This window comes from Adelges cooleyi, unplaced genomic scaffold (assembly GCF_023614345.1).
Source record: "Adelges cooleyi isolate 19-005CV unplaced genomic scaffold, UGA_ACOO_1.1 ACOO_flye_CR_arks_rails_tigmint_CR_PRNA_30, whole genome shotgun sequence".
Lineage (NCBI taxonomy): Eukaryota > Metazoa > Arthropoda > Insecta > Hemiptera > Adelgidae > Adelges > Adelges cooleyi.
Window position 1 is genome coordinate 9,235,500 of NW_026095971.1, and position 16,072 is coordinate 9,251,571.

The 16,072-nt window shown below is 28.0% G+C and overlaps 2 protein-coding genes across 2 annotated transcripts; one reads left to right on the forward strand and one right to left on the reverse strand.

Annotated features, from left to right (window-relative positions):
• Positions 1–3,818: 3,818 nt before the first annotated feature.
• On the reverse strand, positions 3,819–7,630 carry LOC126838065 (probable H/ACA ribonucleoprotein complex subunit 1). Its single transcript, XM_050572171.1, has 4 exons — positions 7,424–7,630; positions 5,896–6,005; positions 4,413–4,628; positions 3,819–4,351 (listed from the first exon to the last, which is right to left on the reverse strand). Exons 1-4 carry the CDS (start codon positions 7,494–7,496, stop codon positions 4,085–4,087), a joined length of 666 nt encoding a protein of 221 aa, XP_050428128.1. The 5' UTR covers positions 7,497–7,630; the 3' UTR covers positions 3,819–4,084.
• Positions 7,631–7,738: 108 nt separating this feature from the next.
• Positions 7,739–16,072, forward strand: LOC126838047 (TP53-binding protein 1-like). The gene is made up of 15 exons (XM_050572141.1): positions 7,739–8,297; positions 8,395–8,540; positions 8,658–8,762; positions 9,213–9,313; positions 10,508–10,611; positions 11,025–11,166; positions 11,233–11,338; positions 11,403–11,508; positions 11,632–11,860; positions 11,933–12,078; positions 13,563–13,812; positions 13,869–14,095; positions 14,532–14,758; positions 15,413–15,632; positions 15,730–16,072. The coding sequence occupies exons 1-15, from the start codon at positions 8,051–8,053 to the stop codon at positions 15,912–15,914; spliced, it is 2,541 nt and encodes an 846-aa protein (XP_050428098.1). The 5' UTR covers positions 7,739–8,050; the 3' UTR covers positions 15,915–16,072.

Consider the following 16,072-nt stretch of genomic DNA (forward strand, 5'->3'; position numbering starts at 1 on the left):
TGACACGTAAAAAATAGCGCTATGCCTGAAATGTTAATTTTAATTAGGCTATATTATGTGCTTATGGTTATTGGTTTATATAAATAAAATTACATAAATACGCTCGGCGTCACTCGTCAGATTATTTGAATAAATAAATTGTACAGAACGTGGGTAAAGGGGACTGGGGACTAAGTCAATATTTGACAATATTAGTTAAATCATCCTTTTACATTGTTTCGCATTGTTTAAATACTGCACTTCTATACCAAAAGTCAAAAATGTACGATGTGTTTTGTAGAAAGCTAATACAACCTTATGAATCATAAAAACTTAAAAGCTCATGTTCCAAAAGTAAATACTTTTATATTGAGAATAAGAGAACATAAGTGTTTAAAAAATAATACATTTTGCACGGCCTACCTACTCGATGACTGAAAATTGGAACTTTGCAGTCTATTTCAATAAGAGTCTAAGAAAGCGTGTATTGTCGTCTGACTGAACAGCCAATAAAACGTGTAATAATACTTGAATATATTTGAAAGGTCAGAACTCAGACGCCGGACAGTGTTTGAAGTTGCAACTACCGGCCTAATGACCTTAGTGAGTTGGGTGATACAAAAGAATTAAGAATATTGTTATATTATGCACATTGTACATGTATAACATAACCCGGCGTGTTATAGCTATTGGAACGTTCATTCACCTTGACGCCATTCCGAAACATTAGTAGGAAGAGTTGTTTATGTTTATGCTCACGTCTTTACTTTTTTTTTTTAATATCAAGTTATATTTTATTGACCGTCCCAGTTGTAACTGCATAATAGGTACTATTGTTATACGTTGTGCAAATTTTAGGGTGTTTGACGCGCAAACCACTGTGCTATCATTATGAACGGTCAAGTGTCAACCAATAAAATCCTATAGGTTAGTAGGTACCGGAGGAGAAGGTACCTATATGGCTTTAACCTTCATGTACAATATATAAACGCGAATAATACAATAGGTATTTTTTTAATATAAGTTGAGAGGTAGATTTAAATTTTATCAGTTGCATCGTTATTCGTTGCAACAATTTAATTATATATTTTTATATTATAATCGATTCTTTGTATTAGTCAGGGATTTAATTTTCTGGATTAGGTTTACAATTAGTGGAATTAGTATAGTTACAATTTTTATACTGCAATTTGTTTTATTTAGTTAAAAATAGATATGAACGTTTCTTTCTTTATGTTAGGAGAGGTAAGAGGGAGAAAAGAGGTAATTGTCAAAAATAGTTTTACTTCTCATTCAAAACACCCTGGAAATTAATATATTTTTCAACATTAAAGTACGTTATATTTTCAACAAAAAAACCCAAATTTATTCTAAATATATTTGAAGTAATAATTAGATAGCTCAATCGATTAATACAGTTAGCTTTTTCTTGATTTCCCTTTTATAGGCTAACTTTTTTATTAAACATTTTTTTTATTGACAATATTAAACTTTTGTTGTTGTTATTATTAACAAGTAATAAAAGTTAAACCATGTTCCTACTGTACTGGTTATAAAAATTTTGGGTGACGGGCGGCTCAAAATGTAGTGATAAAAACTAATAATAATAGTTTATGAGTAAAACGATGACACAGAAAATACGGTAGAACACAAAACAAATTTCTTTTCATATTATGAATTACTTAGTTACAATTTTAAATGGCCAATCTTATCGAATGTTTTATTTTAACATGATATTTTTGGCTGGGGCTCTCCAAGAAAATTCATGAGATTTTTTGCGTAACACTAAATCTCTTCTTCGCTCTCTCCTCTCAAACATTCTTTGGATTTAATGTTATAAATATAAAATATAATATACATGTCGAAAATAATTCGACATGAATAAAACTATAACGTAATATTTCTAGCTTATTAAATCAAAATCTTAAATTATATATACCTACTACATGTATATTTATATTTAACTATGATGTAGTCCTGAGAAATTTTTTTATTTTTTGGTACGTCGATTTATTTCATCTTTCTTGTATAATGAATTTTCAAAGCTTGTACTTAACTTTTTATTTAATATAACGTTTCACAAAAGTTGCATTTTTCTATGGTTTACCGTAATATTACATTTTTTAAATAACGATAAAATATGTTTGGAAAGTTATAAGCCTTTGAAAAATTATAAAATGCAATGTCCTATACAACTCTTGCCATTTTAAATCTATTAGTCATCAACCAGTTTTCGTGTCTGATAAATTGGATATTTTTGATTAGGTATTATAGGTATTATTATTATTTGATTAGGTATTATAATTTAAAAACAATTAACATCGGTCATAACCAGTATAGTTTTGAGTTCTATAATTTTGTGGCGCTCGGGTAAAAGACTAAAAGGTATAAATCAAAAAATTGCACAAATGGGGTTAAATACTTAGTACCTATACACATAGGATACATTTGTTCGTAGTTGTGGGAGAGAGGGGTAAAAGTGTAAGACTTAATAAGTTTTATATCTAATAGTTTTGAATTTAAGACTTTACTCAGGCACCACAGAATTGTAACGAAAGTAACCGCGTGTTAAAAAGTTATTTATTTTATATACATAAAAGAAATTGTTATATCGAATAGAAACCACTTTCCATGCTATGAAACGATACAAGACTTACATAATGTTTATTATTGTGTAGATAAATAGTACATTGTATTGAGAGTTATGACCAACAATATGATCATTTTTAAATTATAAAAGCATAGACTGAAATTAAATTAAAAATAGATACTACCTCTGAGCTTCATTGTTATTTATTACGAATAGGAATCATACAAGTTCTATTATGCATCATCCTATAGTCTACACGTACCTATTAATAAATATTATGTGATCACTGATCATTATTTGTAACTTAAATATTTACTTGTCTTACATCAATTATATAACTATTAGTTGATTCGTGTCAATCACTCTGTTTTTCATTGATTAGAACACAAGACAAGAACAATATTACTATGATCATAATATACTCTACAACCATTTAATTAATTTAAAAAAGTTTCTGTGAGAAAAATTCTCTATTTTACAACAGAAATGTAATAAGCGCTTTACTTTCTTAAATCTTTCCTTTTTATAAAAATATGATATCCGTCTATTTACTGTTTAAGTGAAAGGTTCATCTATTTATTTATTCTAATTAGGTATCATCAATTACACAAATTAACAATTTTTAAATAAATTCCATATTCAGCAGGTAATTTCTGTACTTAAAACGAATTTTTGTAATAAAACCAATGAAATAATTTTTCAACTATGCACAAAATCAGTGATGTTTACTACTTAGATCCTACTAAAAAAAAACCTTGTTATACATTAAAATTAGTAAATATTGAAGTATAAATAAAACTATATGAATTTATCTTGTACATGGGTAAGGTATTCATGAGTGATATAACTGAGTGGTAACTCTTAAAAAGTTACCAAGTGACCTCTCTTAAAATTGCTTAGACTAGATGTTATAATAAATCACAATTTATTTTTCTAAAACATGAACACCTATGGTCAATATAAAAATCTGATTATTTGAATTGCTATTTTATTAATCCTGTAAAATAAAATAATTATGTAGATTCCTTAATATTTACATATTATATGAAAAATTACAGTTTTAAAAGAACTCAATGATGCGATATCATCTACTTCATTGTAGATTTAATTTTAAAGAAAATTATTATATTTTGATATGTAGTTCTATTTTTATGAAACCACACATTGTTATGGAAAAGTCAATCATTTTTTAGACCATTTTTTTGGCTGAAATTTTTAGTTTTCAATTTATTAATATAAAAACTAAACATAATGGTATAATAGTACTATATTGTTTTTGTAATATTGTTTAGAGATAATAATTACAAAAATTGTATCGGTAAATCAAGTTTTTTTTAATCAAATGTAATTTACTAACAATATCAATCAACTTAAATTGTAGTTTCAATATTTTTCCTAGAAATCATGGAGAAATAAAAAATACATTATCGTTAGCGTCATATTTGTCATTTATAAAAAATAATTTCTGAAAAAATATTCAGAAAATAACATGTACATACAGTAATATATTTATAACTATCTTCTAAATCCACGGCCACCTCCTCCTCGTCCACCTCCTCCACCACGACCACCGCCAAAACCTCGGCCACCTCCACGACCGCCTCCTCTTCCAAAACCACCTCCAAAACTCCCTCCACGGCCACCTCCTCCACGGCCACCACCTCCACGACCACCACCACGGCCTCTTCCTCTCCCGCCTCCGCCTCCTCTACCACCTCTTTGACCACCAGGCTGAGGCAAGAACTTTTTCAGTGGTAATAATTTTGCAGGATCAATGTATAACTGTAAAAATATAAATATATTAATAATAATCCCCATGTAAAACAAATTACATTTATACTACCTTGTCTGCAGCTTTAAAAGACTGTGCTTTAATTTCTGAATTCAATTTAATGGATACAAAATAGTCACTGTAGGTTCCAAAAATTTCATCAATTTTACCAATTTGTTGTTTATTGGCAAAATATATAGGTGCATTGAAGTAGGGAACATCTTCCATTTCAGCCTTACATATTATATCATCTTGACAAGCATGAGTAAAAGTTCCGAGAGGTATTACCTACAGTAATAAATAATGATCAATATTAAAATGACTACAAAGTATTTAACACATAATACATTTTTCATTACAGAAATAGTATTTTATAAATTATTATTATTAATAAAATGACTATTTCTAAATTTGTTACTCAATAAATGTGTTAATTTTTTTTATAAATAGCTCAAAAAGTCAATAAAATATCCATAAGAGTAAACCAGTGTATTAAATAAGAAGTTATATTTTTGAAAATTCTGTGTACATTAGTGACATTCCCAAAGATCAATCAAATGAGGGGAGGTGAAGAAAAATGTGCAGAATTTTGTATTGAACAATTCTTGTAAATTACATTCTTTTAAATTTTAAGCATCATTTTAATAAACTGATGCTAAAAGGAGCAGACATATTCATAAGTGGATCATTTCGCAAAAAGTTGTCACTTTCAATAATGAAATTTTACAACAAAAATATGTGCTTTTTTAAAAAAAAAAAATCCAAACAAGGTCGTCATTGACACATTTTGTTTTTAATGTAACCATTAAATTTCCCCATTTCCAGGGAAGTAAGACAAAGGGGGTCTAAGAATTTCCATAGAACCAGTAATTATATTGGTAGTTTTAGGAATGAAAAAATTGAATTTTAATGATATGGATGTACCGCCAGATAACACCTTACTCTAATCTACAATAAAGATATTACCTACATGATGTGAGTTGTTCATAAATTTAACTATCACCAAATGTTTACAAATTTTAATCTGTTTCCCATACGTTATCGTTGGTTATGGAGACAGAATAAGGTTTGCCCACTACTTTAAAAATTACTTCTCAAATAATCCCTATCCTGATAGCAAATTCAAAGGGGGGTTAGAAGTACCAATAGTGGGATAGTCATAAAATGTGATTCCTGTATTTTACTGTTGAATGATTAGTATTTTTTAAAAGAAAAATCATCCTTTAGCAGACAGTGCTGCCATACTATTCCAATGTCACTTTTTTTCAAGCGCTCTAGAATGGATCAACCTTAATGGATAGTCTTTGGAATGAGCTAGTGCTGTGATAAAATATATATTAATTGTTTAACCTTTGTTAATGAAGCATATGAATGATTCTGATGAGACATTTTGTTAACCAGAATATACCCTTATAAACAAATTTCGAGACATGCCAAAAATAATGATAAGGAATGCCATGAATTCTAATGTACCACTTTCGGTTAAATGACCAATATAGAAATATAGCATCTTTAATTTCTGGATAAGAATAAAATAATAAACTTAGATACATACTTCTTCTGGAGGACCTTGTTCAGCAAACTTATTAAATCCACCTCTTCCTCCACGGAATCCTCCACCACCGCCTCCACGAAAATTGCCTCCTCCTCGTCCACCTCCATCACCTTAAAAAAAGTTTAATGGTATAATATCAGTATTATATTTATAACTTACAAATATATTAGAAATATTAGGCTGGAGCATGGTCATTAAATGTTTATTTTGTAACAATTATAAAGCACAAAAATTATACATTTTTTAGTTTTAAAGTGCCTCAGTGCCATTTCCAAACTATTGATTCATAAAATGTTTATGCAACCCAACATAACTATAATAGATAAGTAGTTTCATCAAAGTTTACAAGTTGTATGGTTTATAGTTTCATGATAAAATTATAATTATTATTTATAAATTAAATTAATAGTTTCATTAAGAAATTTAGTATTCTAAATTACAACAAAAAAAGCTAACATAGATGGGTTGGCGCATATATTGACGACAGAGCGTATTGAAGTCAGAAATGTCAAAATCATCGATCTACTGAACGTTAAAAAAATTATTTGGACAATTTATAATGTAAAAAAACTATTCAATATATTTTCAAAAAATATGTAAACTAAAAAATTACTGTTATTTCTAAAAAATAATGTGTCATAAGCTAAATTGATGACTACTGCTACATGAAAAAAATATATCAAACATCAACAAGTAATCATTTTATAATAACTTGTGTTTTTTATTGAGTTTTACTTTTTGATTTTCATTAATAAAAATAGTTTAATATTTTAATAGTTTGAATTTAGATCATTTAGTCTAATTTGAAAAAATGTATTCACCTATTCTACAAGTATGGGTAAAGGGTTAGGTTAGGTGAAGGGTTTAACCTTATATTTACAGCTTTATGAAATATATTTTGAGTATGATTTCTGATCTAAAGACTTGCTACATTAAGAAATTCATCAGGTAGTTAAAGAGTTTTTGTCAAGAAATTTTAAAGTTCACACCCGTATATGATGCAGAATTACTTTTTAAATACCAATTAATTAATACCCATTATGATTGTGTCAGGATTGATATAGTTGGGGAAAATAAAACTACTTCCACCAAATTTTGATACTGGTTACCTTAACACATTTTTGAATTCCTAACTGTTTTATTTTTCCACACCAGTGAGAACTATCGATTTCTTGAATATGTACAGATCAAAAAATACAAACAAATCTATAAAAAACAAGTACCTCCTCAGCTCTGTTTCTGTGTATTTTTTTAAATGTTTTCAATTCCGTTTTTGTTATCTTTTATTAAATATTAGATACCACATTTCCAAAAGTAAATTCATAACAGATGCCTAGACCCTAGTTTAATACAGTTTACTAATAAAAATTAAGCTGCAATTGAAATCAATACAAAAAGAAATTTCCGTTAAAATTCATAGCTTAATAGCATAGAATAATCACACTGCATACGTATTATTTATTAGTACGTCTAACTATTACAACTATGTGGAAATCACACTTGAAATAGTAGCATAATATTAACTTACTTCTTCCCCTAAATCCACCACCACCACCTCCTCCTCCTCGCCCGAAACTATTTCTATTGTTGTTAAAAGACATTTCACAAATTTAAACTTTACTATTTTAGAAATTAAGTTACGACGGCATTAAATTACAACGGCATGGTTAGAATGTTTAGCGGCCCAATCTTGAATTTTCCATTTGAAAATGTCACGTGCTTACCGTGCTATAAACATTTCTTATCACTAATAGACTATATTATCTGTAAAATGTTGGTAACAATATGAAACATGGTATAAAAACAGGATTCTTATGTTTTTGACATGTTGGCTTATCAACAATCATGGTTTCTGGGGCTAGCAGCTACAGACTGGATTTCCAACAAGTATAAACAAAAATCGAATGGGTATAAACATTACGTACCTATTATCAGATTTTATTTTTTACCTCCATTATCTACCCGCGCACCTATGAGCCCCTATGGCTGCAGGCTAGATTCAACCCTCCGAATCCCGGCATGTCTCGATCGATTCCCTTTACAGCTTGTTCAAAGCATAAATATTTTATTACGGAATAATTAGCAATTACTAGTGGCTGGCGTGAGTCGTTGATATTATTAAGTCATTATTATAAACGGCACGAGAACTCTTGTAATGGACAACTCGGACGACCTAAAATCAGAAATTTTTGATCCAATCATAACCGAAGACGACCCCGAAACGGACCAACTAAACAATGCCGATGTAGTTCTGCCTACTAACAACACAAATATAATAGCAGAGCTATCTGATGTTCCGCCAGCTATACAAATAGATGAAAATAATGAGCAATCCAGCAAAGACATGATAGTAACAAGTTCTCAATATTTAAATACTAAATGCAATATGGCTAGTAGTGATGGTATGTTTCTTTTTAGTTGGCTAATAAATGTTTTTTTTTTCAAGTAGAAATATACCACTGGTACTATTAATTTCTTCAATTATTGTTATCGACCTAGATACAGAATATTGGAATTCACACGCAACAATGGTAACTCCTCCAAATTTATGTAATCATAATATAATAGAGGGAACTTATTCTAAAGAAATTAAGGACATAGAAATTTCATCATCAGCAGAGACCTTAGAAGATAAACTTAAATCGGTATTTAAACATCAATTGTATTCAACTCGTCCATCTTAAAACATAAATTGATTGTTCATTAGTTTTAACAGTTATTCTTTTATTTTTGTTTATTTGTCGTATTTTGTTTTCATTTAGCCAATGGATTCTGATGAAGAAACAGATGATATAAACATTTCAACTGATATTCAGTATGTACGATGTATAGCTGCCATCAAACTAAAAGACACAAAAATAATAGAGGTACATATATTTAATACATAATATTTATACTTAATACTTGTGGTATTAATTCCATTTTTATTTCATTAATTTGTTTAACTACTTTTATTGTAATGATAAGTGCTTGTTTAGCCAGAATAAATTTTGTTTTTGAAAACATTTATAACAATTAAATGTGTTAGGAGCATGATGCGAAAGAGTGGTTATCTCGGTTGTCACTTGGCACCCAAAGTTAATCTGTGTCTATCGTTGCTTGATCCCGGACGGGTAATCACCTGTAATTTTTAGTGGAAGCCCATTCCATGTCCCTACTGTACGTGTTTACATAAAGCAAAAAGCTAACAGCCTATAACAAAAAAAAACAAAAATTAATGTATTAGATGTTTTTTTTACATTTTGAATGCATTGAATTTACAACAGAATATAGGTGATTACATGTTCTGTTATAAATATGTATTTTTCTTATTTCAGATTTCAATACTTGATCCATATTTCAAAGTAGATGTGAAATCTGAAGGCTCACTCAGTGGTTACATTGCCGATCACTCTGGGTCATCAATAAGTTCAACAATGTAAGTACAAAAAAGAAAACAATTTATTATGGGACTTCAAGGATGTTAATATTAATTTCCTTACCATTCCTGTTATTTTAAATATTAATATTAAATTGAAATATCAATAGTGTTGTAAAATATTTAAAATTATGAAATTCTAATATTTTTATTTAAATACTTTACAACATAAATTATTTTAATTTATTCTTTTGTAAAACTGAATATAAAACTACATCTTCACGTTTCATATATACACAAAAATATGTGAAACAGAATGTCCAAATAGTTCTTGTATCTAGTTAAAACCACATGTGTATTCATGTACTTAATGTTTTAGTTTGAGAATTTAATGCAAATTATCTGTGTAGTTTGTGAAATTTACGTGAAATTGGTTATAACAAATATCTATGTAATTGTATGGTAATTGTTATTAAAATACTCATTTTTTATTTTTTTATTTATTTAATGGCACAAGCCCAGTTGATTATATATACAGTACAGAATTAATAATTACTATTAACAGTTATATAAATACAATATCCATACAAATTTTACCTAAAGAAAAAAGTTTCAGTGTTGGCTGTATTCATTAAACGATTTAGATTCAGCGAGTAGTTTGTAGAAAAATGAAGAACAAATTACTGGAAGGACGAGCGAGTGGACTGTACAGGGATTTTATAGTTTATATGGAATAGAAGATAATACATTTTCGCGGAATACATTTTCCCTGAGACAGAAGGAATGACATATTTGGTGCATGTACATTCAGACAAGGAAAGAATGTTAAGAACCTTTTTGACAGGGAGTATTCATTAGAAGAACAAGGAATGTAAGACAAAATGCACCTCTGGACCTATTAAATCATGGCTCTGGCCCTAGATGTGGCAGGGTCCAAGAGAATAGAACTATATTCTAGAATGGGACATACAAATGCAAAGTATGAGGCTTTAAGAAGGGAAGCAAGGTGAAACTCAAAAGACATGTATTTTTTCACTAGTACACAAACTTAAAGAACTAAATGAGAGCTTTAAAAAAAAAAACAAAGTTAAAATTAATATTTTCTATATATAATGATAGATCAAGATTATAATAGTTAAATGACTATAATAAATAATAATAAAGAATACTACTACTAATAATAATAATTTATTTTAAAAACTGTACCTATACTTAAAGTAAAATTTATGTTATTTTGATTACGCTTTATTCCAGTGAAGAAAAGTTTTTAATTCCAAAAGTTCCCTCTTATTCTATTTTATCTGTTTCATCTTCAAGCAGCAGTAGTTCTTCAAATGTCCATTTACAGCAAATAAAATGTAAGTAGTTATATTAAAAAAATAAAAATTATGTTTTATCTTAAAATTAAGATGTTCTAAAATATATTATAAAACTTTTAAGTTTTATAATATATTTGTGGTAATGTTTTCAAATTTGACCGTTTTTAATAAATTTAGATGTTTAGTTTTTATATTTTTAAAAACAATATAATTTTGTTAGTTATTGAACTGTTATTGTCTATATTCTATAGTCTACTCAGTAATAATCAAACTATAAAAATAATAATAAGTGGTCTGATTAGCCATAAAATTGGGGGCGGAAGGTTGAAATTGCATGTCAGAACTGCCATTAAAAAATTACCATAAACAAATGTCTTGGTTTTTATCTACTCTAATAATTTTGTTTAACAGTTGTATATTACATAAAAAAAATAATGGTGTTATTATTTCAGCAAAACAAAAGAAAATTACTTTAATGTCAAAAAATAATTTGTCTTACACATCACTGTCATGTCCCAAATGCAAATATTTATTTCCGACTGTTAAACATCTACCAGATTATAATGATGCAAAATATGAAGGAAACACTGCAATGTAAAAATAATCTAATACTCTAGTGTAAATTAATGTATGCTAATTTATTATTTATTTTTCCTACAGGTACCCAGAAATGTGTAATTCTAAAAATACAAAAAATTCAAACAGTAAAAGAAAAAATGAAGAAATAAATAAAACACATGACGTTAAACTGGAAAAAGAAACAATTGTATATTATTAATTATATTCCTTTATTGCTAATTTTTTCTCTAAATATTTATATTTTATTTTAGATTACTGAAGATAAAGATAATGAACTTATTACAAAACAAGAATTGGAACAAATACCTGATACTCAGCTTGTAATTGATAGCAAAATAACAGTTTCCTTTGATATTGGTGTGTATTACTTTTAAATATTAAACAAAATGCCTTGACTTCTGAGTTTTTGACTTTAAATTGGATGGTATATAATTTTTTTACAATAGTGTCAGTAATAATAATTTGTGTCTAATATTTTAGGATCAAAAGTATTTGCGTATTGGATTGGAGACAAAATGTTTTATCCAGCAACTATTATTGATAGAACATTTCCTAAATTTAAAGTAGAATTTTTGTCTGACCATCTTATAAAGTCCTTAACTGAAGATGGTCTCGTACACAGTGATGCTTTAAGAACAGAAATGTCCATTGGAGTCATTGACAATGTATCACAAGAATATAAAGTTGGTGATATCATCACAATTCCCAAGTAAATATTGTTTTTACTAAAATATTTTTGCACCCATTGATAATGATTTTGATTTAAACATTTTCTTATCAGAATAATTGATGACGAACAAAAGTACAAAATTGATTTTGGTTCTGAAATAGTTGATGTTCCATTTGAAAAATTAGTATTGAACACGGAGCAAGCCAAAATGGTACAAGAATTAACAGTTCATAAAAATGTTCATGATCTTAGCTCTTGTAAGTAATTTTATTTAATCAACTAAATATTGTGTTCTTTAAAATTGTTATTGCTGTTAGAAGAATTATTTAGGAGGCTAGCATTGAGTCCGTTTTTATGTGCTTTTGAAGGTTTTTAAGAAAATTTTTTTTGAAAACTGCTGACCAAATTAAATGGTTTTTTTTTCTCATACTTATATCTGCTGGCTCGATCATAAGAAAAAAGAACAAATTAATTTTTAGTGCTCAGGGCAAGAAAAGCTTAGAAATTTTTTTTTGAAAATATCTCAGTTCTGAGATACAGGAACACTTGAAAAAATAAACCTGGCAATATCTTTTTAAAATCTTGAATAAATGTACAGTGAATTACAAAAACCTTGATTTTACAGGCAATATAATATATTTTTGGTATACTATCAACTGTTAACCTTAGCAATTAAAAATAAAACATTTTATAAAGTGCTTCCCCCCCTCATAAATATTTATTGTTATGAATTCGATCAATGCGGAATCAAATACATATTTTAAAAAAAAAATAGTTTTTTTGATTTTTGTCGGTACTAGCCAGGACAATGAGGTTGATTTATATTATGGATGGAGTATAGTAGGCCTGGAAGGTCTTAATTACTTACATCCTTAGGAATTATTATAACTAAGTAAAAAAAAAAATTCTTCAAAGCAAAACTTTGTATGGTAAAAACTAATATCAATATAAATAACAATAATAATAATAGGCAATAATGTTATATTATATTTATTATAATGATGTGTTATTGATTTTGGTTTTTACTTGGTAATAAAATACTTGTTGCAGTTTTTTTTAATTGCTTGAATCTTATGTAGATAAAAATGAGATCGATTGTAGTTTTATTTCAGGTCTTAAAACTACCACATAAAAAGCAAAGTTAGAACAAAGTTGCCACTTCTTCAGAGAGAAATAGCTAATATTTTTTACTACACATCAGATTGTTGGGGACGGGTGAATTTATTATACTTTATGCCATATAAAATAACAAGTTTTTTATCAATACACTTTCTACAAAATTAGTGGTTAAAAAATTATAATGAGTGGTCCGGACACAAAACTATAATATACAACATAAACCTAATGTTGTAGAACCAATTCCTTCCCATTTCTGAATAGGAGCTTATACAATGGAATACAATAAAATATAAGAATAGTACTCCATGGAATAATATATTATATAATTATCAATTATCTATTAGTTTTAAAAATTTGGGACACCTGTTAAAAACATCCAAATGTAAAACTAAATGTTGAATTTCTGTATTCATCAACTTTCTACTACCAGTTATGCAACAATTGTGACTTCATTTCTGCTGATTTTATTATAGATTTAAAATTCTATAGTAGTTATCTTAATATTTGTATTATCTAAAGATCCAAATCTATTATAAAATATAAATACTTTAAATTATATAACTATATTTTGCTATTTGATAAATAGTAGTAGTACATGATATAAATAATTGTTATTTTTTAGCTGAGGCGTCTACGGGTAAAAGAATTCGACTATCTCGTTCAACCAACATAAAAAAAAACTTGTTAAATAAAACAGCTAATGAATCAACTAAACGTAAAAAATGTAAGCAAACTGATGTTGAAAAAAAACGTAAATGCTTATTTCCTAAACATGTCGAGCCTAAAGATGTGCCCAGTACGAGTACTGGTATTACCGTAGAAGCTGGTTTTAATGCTCATAGTAGGCGTTCTCTATCTGAATCTGAATTTGAGTAAGTTACACAATTTGTAATTTTAATTAAATTTTGCTTATAAATAAAACTTGTAGGGATAACAGGGAAGATGTATGTACTATTGATATGTCAAAATTGAATGATTCTCAAATCGATAGTGAATATTCATCTGCTGAATCTGTGACCAAAATAGATTGTAATGAAAATACTAAAATTAAAAAAGTATTTTCCAATCTAAATTTTGTTATAACTTACTCAAAATATAAACGACGGCCAATGCCAGATGATAGTGACAAGAGTTCTGAAGACAATGACGACACAAGTAAGTATCAACAATTTAGTTGTTTTGCTTATTACAATTGAAGGGCTGCATGAAAAACAATCATAGTCAGTTTTTCATAAAAATGAGTAGTTGCACCATCTTGATTCTTCTGGTTTGTTTCCAAACAATCGAGTGGTGAGAAAGAATTCAAGTTCCGCGCTACAGTAGCGTTTTAAAGATACCTAAGCAAAGAGTTGTGAAACTTTAAATTGCAATACTGGAAATTTGGAAATAATGAATTTTATTGTCATTCTTCATGGTCCTTCAGTTGTGCTCAGTACATTAGTTGATTTATATTTATCAATTAAATTAGAAAAATATGAATATATTGAAAACTCTATTTAATATTTTATTTGTACAAGATATTATTCTTTATATAACTAATATACCAATACATTTCAATATGAAATTAATAATTATCTATAACAATTTCTAGCTCAAGATCCTTACGATGCTTCAGCTGTGGATAAAAGGTCTTTGAATAAAAAAATAATGAAGTATGGTGGCACAACATTTCGGCGGGTAAATGAAGTACCCAAAAGCTTATTGAAATCTTGTTACCTCATCACAGATACACCATCACAAACCTGCAATTTTTTTTTGGCTTTAGCTCTTGGTGTACCAGCCTACCATATAAATTTAATTCATCAAGCAGTTGAAGGAGTAAGTATTTAAACATAATTTTTCTTAAATATAATACTTTTTCATGAAAGTTACAAATTGTAATAATTAAGTTTTTTAATTTTGTTGAAAATTTGTAGTTTTTAGATGAATAGTGTGCAAAATGATATAAAACATAAAATTGTTTTGTTGTATAGAAAACAAATTGTCTTTTTGATTTACACCTACAGGTGCTCTGTTTGCCGGGTGAGAAATAGTCTGGTAAAAAAAGATCCGTTATCCCCCTCTCTGATAATAGACTGACAAACAGTACCCCAGATAACGAATCCATCAAAAAATCTCCTTCCTAGGAAGTGGCAACGAAGCCTTACATGAACTGCCTTTGCTGTTTCTGATTTACCTTGCTATTAAGTGAAATTTTGTATAATGATCTACCCTTGTCTTTCTGTTTAATCAACGATTTGCATCTTTGGTTTTTATTGTTTACTTTAAATTCTATACAAATTTTGCACTATTTTTATCTTACAAATGACAATTAGTTGAAAATATTTTTTTTTTTGCGAGAGAGTTATTCAATTTTTAGTTTGCTTATGGCCTTGACACTGTCACTGGTTATTATTATTTTGATTGGTTTTCATTTGTTATGATATTTGATTCATAACTGATAGTACATTTTATTTTTATTTATTTTTTTAGAAAAGAATGTTTAATGAAGTGATATCTGGTGTTAAGCCAATATCAAATGGTTATTCATTAGAACAAAAGAAAATGATTTACCGTTCTCCAAACGCGGTCCGTTCAAAAATATTTGATGGATTCATAATATATGTAGCTTTGGGAGAAAAATGGGAAACCAAATTTTGGGCTTCACTGTTGACATTCACTGGAGCCATAGTTTATACATCGTGGAAAAACGGTAAGTCATTTAAATGAGCCCTTACTAGTTTTATACTTACAACAATAACAAAATATATAGGAATCTATTTATTTAATTTGTTTATAATTATGCTCAGGGATAAAAAAGCCGTTAACAAGCCACACCACTGTTATATTAACAGATAAAAATTGTCCAATAGAACTTCAAAGAGCTGATGTACCAAAGGTAAGTAAAATTTGGGTAAATCAATGTTTAATATGCGAATCAGCCAGGCCTCTCGATGGACATGACGACTTTATTGCTTTTTCAGACATAGATTAAAATAAATTTTGACAGTGATACGTTTAATACTCTGTTTATAATTATTAGTTTTACATTAACTACATATATTTGTATTATTATTTATGTTCTTAATTTATTTATATATTTTACTAATAAAAACGAAAAGAAAAATATACATTCTAACGTTTACATTCAAA

Bases quoted from the DNA above. Each gene is read 5' to 3' on its own strand.
- LOC126838065 (XM_050572171.1), bottom strand. From the start codon at position 7,496: ATGTCTTTTAACAACAATAGAAATAGTTTCGGGCGAGGAGGAGGAGGT. The intron at 6,006-7,423 runs GTAAGTTAATAT...ACTTTTTTTAAG, and splicing joins TGGTGGATTTAGGGGAAGAA to GTGATGGAGGTGGACGAGGA. The intron at 4,629-5,895 runs GTATGTATCTAA...TTATTACTGTAG, and splicing joins AACAAGGTCCTCCAGAAGAA to GTAATACCTCTCGGAACTTT.
- LOC126838047 (XM_050572141.1), top strand. From the start codon at position 8,051: ATGGACAACTCGGACGACCTAAAATCAGAAATTTTTGATCCAATCATA. The intron at 11,861-11,932 runs GTAAATATTGTT...TTTTCTTATCAG, and splicing joins GATATCATCACAATTCCCAA to AATAATTGATGACGAACAAA. The intron at 14,759-15,412 runs GTAAGTATTTAA...TTATTTTTTTAG, and splicing joins TTCATCAAGCAGTTGAAGGA to AAAAGAATGTTTAATGAAGT.